At 47.7% G+C, this 2976-nt stretch overlaps 1 protein-coding gene across 1 annotated transcript; it reads left to right on the top strand.

Annotated features, from left to right (window-relative positions):
- Positions 1-495: 495 nt before the first annotated feature.
- trmt9b (tRNA methyltransferase 9B) lies at positions 496-2678 on the top strand (the record flags this gene model as incomplete). The annotated part of the gene is made up of 3 exons (XM_080024990.1): positions 496-652; positions 1175-1348; positions 1711-2678. The coding sequence occupies 3 exons, from the start codon at positions 496-498 to the stop codon at positions 2676-2678; spliced, it is 1299 nt and encodes a 432-aa protein (XP_079881116.1).
- Positions 2679-2976: the final 298 nt, after the last annotated feature.

Raw genomic sequence — 2976 nt, 5'->3', positions numbered from 1 at the left:
AGGCACTGTGGAAATGGAGCCGCCGAGTCCTAGCTGGTGATACCTTGTTAGTTAATTTATGATCTCCACTCTCATCCATTCGGTTACAGACGATTGATGACAAATTAAAAAGCTGGTGACTTATATTCATAGAGGCTTAACCTCAGTGTGTCCTTCTGGAGGACATGCAGAGGGGATGTGAAGAACTGGCTGACTGATATTGACTGCAGCAGGCACTTATAAGTACAAAGCGTAGGGCTTGGTGCTCAATTGCCATGGCGGCCTGACAGATGTTTTTGAGTGCATCTGCTGATTAGGGTTTCCAGCTGACCCCCTTAACAAGCATTTAGAGAGCACCACCCGCTATGCTGCTCTCCTCAGGGGTCCACATGGCTATGTTTTAATGAAACAGAGTAGCTCATTGATGGATTTATGAGTTGTAAGTAAGCAGGGAGATGTGTTTTTCCTTGCAGACATGATACTGTGAGGCAGCTGCACGGGGCAGCCTGGACGGACATGATGGAGGAGGCTGCCAGTCAGCTGGAGAGAGACCACGTGCACAGCGTCTATGACAAGATTGCTCCGTATTTCAACGACAGCCGCTACAAAGCCTGGCCCAAGGTCAGACAGTTCCTGCTGGACCTGCAGCCCGGGAGCATCGTCGCTGACATTGGTGGGTGTCTCCTCTAGCAGTTATGTAATAGTATCGGCCATCCCATTGACACTTGAACATAAAATACTTTGTGTTTTATTTCCTGTTCTTTGGACACACAATAAGTCATTTGAAAATTGGTTACCTTAAAGGTTTCCGGAGAATGCTTATTGTCAAAATCACCTTTTGTCAAAATCAGTGATTATCTCCTCACAAATGAACCCAGTGTTGATACACAGCCTAGGCTCTGTAAATGGGAATGTTGCTAGCTATGATGTGCCCCATTTGTTGACATATCCTTTGTTAACCTACCAGTTTAGAGAGCCTAGGCTGTGTATTACCACCAGATTTATTTTTCCGCGCACACACAGTATGGACAGGTAGTGGTGGATCATGAGGAGATATTTACTGATTTTGACAATAATTGATATTGACAACAAGCATTTTCCAGAATCAGAAAGGAGAGTGGAGAGGAGTATTGTAGGTCTAATGGGACCATTAATCATTCTCAATCAGTCACTAGTGCTGTCTTGACCTTGGCAGGTTGTGGCAATGGCAAGTATCTCCACATCAACAAGGAGGTGTTCAAGCTGGGCTGCGATGTCTGTCGCCCCCTGGTGGACTTTGCCTGGAACCAAGGACACGAGGTGCAGGTGTGTGACGGGTTGCAGTTGCCTTACAGAGACGGCTGCTTCGATGCCGTGCTCTCCATCGCAGGTAACGGACAAAACACACACACACACACACAGATAGAGGGAGGTTAGGATGTTCTAACAAGTCACTGCATTAATTTGCCTTTGCCTCCAATTAAATGAACTCTCAGTAACGATGAACATCAGTTTACAATGTGCTTGTGTTGCCTAGCCAACCGTCTGAATTAAATAACCGTGTGTCCTCCAGCAAAAGAGTGTAATTAGGACCAAAGGCGACAGCAGCACACACCCACACTATTCATTTATGTTGTGTGCCGTACACGGTGTAAATAATGTGTTTAGTTGTGACACATCATAATTAGACGAATGCCCACTCATTGTCCTACTTAATTCTGACGGATTTTATTTCATTTCATTTTCTCACAGTCATCCACCACTTGTCCACCAAAGAGCGGCGTATTCGAGCAATAAAGGAGATGGCCCGCACGCTGCGAGTGGGCGGACGCATCATGATCTACGTGTGGGCCATGGAGCAGAAGCGCCGCAAGTTCGAGAAGCAGGACATCTTCGTTCCCTGGAACCCCAACCCTCATTCTCCTTCTGACTCGAGCAGGGAACACGTGGTCAAACCCAGGCGCAGGGCCACGGCTCAGAGCGTCACCGACTCCACAGACAACAACACTGACAAGCACAGGAAGGTTCGAAGCACATCCTCAGTGGCCGACGACCAAGAAGAAGACCTCACCTGCACCACGCCAAGCAAGAGGACGCAGCGGCTGTGGTTCTTCTCCCGCTCTCTGGATTCAGTCTTTGACTTTGGGAGCCTGGCCATCTCCCGCTCGTCCTCCAGAGACCTCAGCACTTTAGCTTCAGCCACGGGCCAAAGCCAGGCTGTAGTCTGCCAGCAGCGTGGGAGAGGACGAGGCCTCATAGAGCAGGTCTCCAGCTTCTTCTCCCCCACATCCATGATAGGATTAGAAGAGGACGTCTTTGATCCGGTCACACAGGACCTGCACAAAGGACACAGTGGCGCTGGAGGCAACAATAATACCACCACCACCACCACCGTAAACAACAACAGCACAGAAAACCACAGTGTCTCAGTATCTTTAGCCAAGGAGTGTGGCTCTCTGGCCCTGCCTGATCTAGTGCCCTTCCAGAAGGAGCATCTGAAGCAGACCGGAGAGGACAGTGAAGCAGGGCCGCAGCAGCAGTGCACACAGAGTCCTGAGCAGGCCAAGGGCTCCTGTCTGAGGTACTATCACGTCTTCAGGGAGGGAGAGCTAGCGGAGTTGATTAAGAATCACGTGGAAGAGCTCCAAGTCACACACACTTACTATGACCACGCCAACTGGTGTGTGGTGGCGGAGAAAGTTCGGTTATGGAAGATTTGATTTTAAACTTTGATTTTATTTGATTTTTATGTTTTGTTTTTGCGTCAACTCTGCCTCAAGTTTTAAAGTTTTAGCATTGATTTGGCAGACATTTGATGATTTTTTTAAAGTCATGTTGTAACTGAAAAGTGTTTAAATATACAGATGCAGCCATTTTTGCAGGTACACCAAACACTCCACTGCTAGAATTCTCAATGACCGATCTATCCATATTTAGCATTACATGTTCATTTAAATGTTCTCACTGTAATGGCTTTGAAGCAGCAGTGGAGGATGCACAGAGGACGGAGTTGTTGTA

Source organism: Ammodytes marinus, assembly GCF_949987685.1.
Source record: "Ammodytes marinus genome assembly, chromosome: 3".
Lineage (NCBI taxonomy): Eukaryota > Metazoa > Chordata > Actinopteri > Uranoscopiformes > Ammodytidae > Ammodytes > Ammodytes marinus.
The sequence above is the reverse complement of the archived record's forward strand: the minus strand, read 5'-3'. Positions and strand labels throughout refer to the sequence as shown.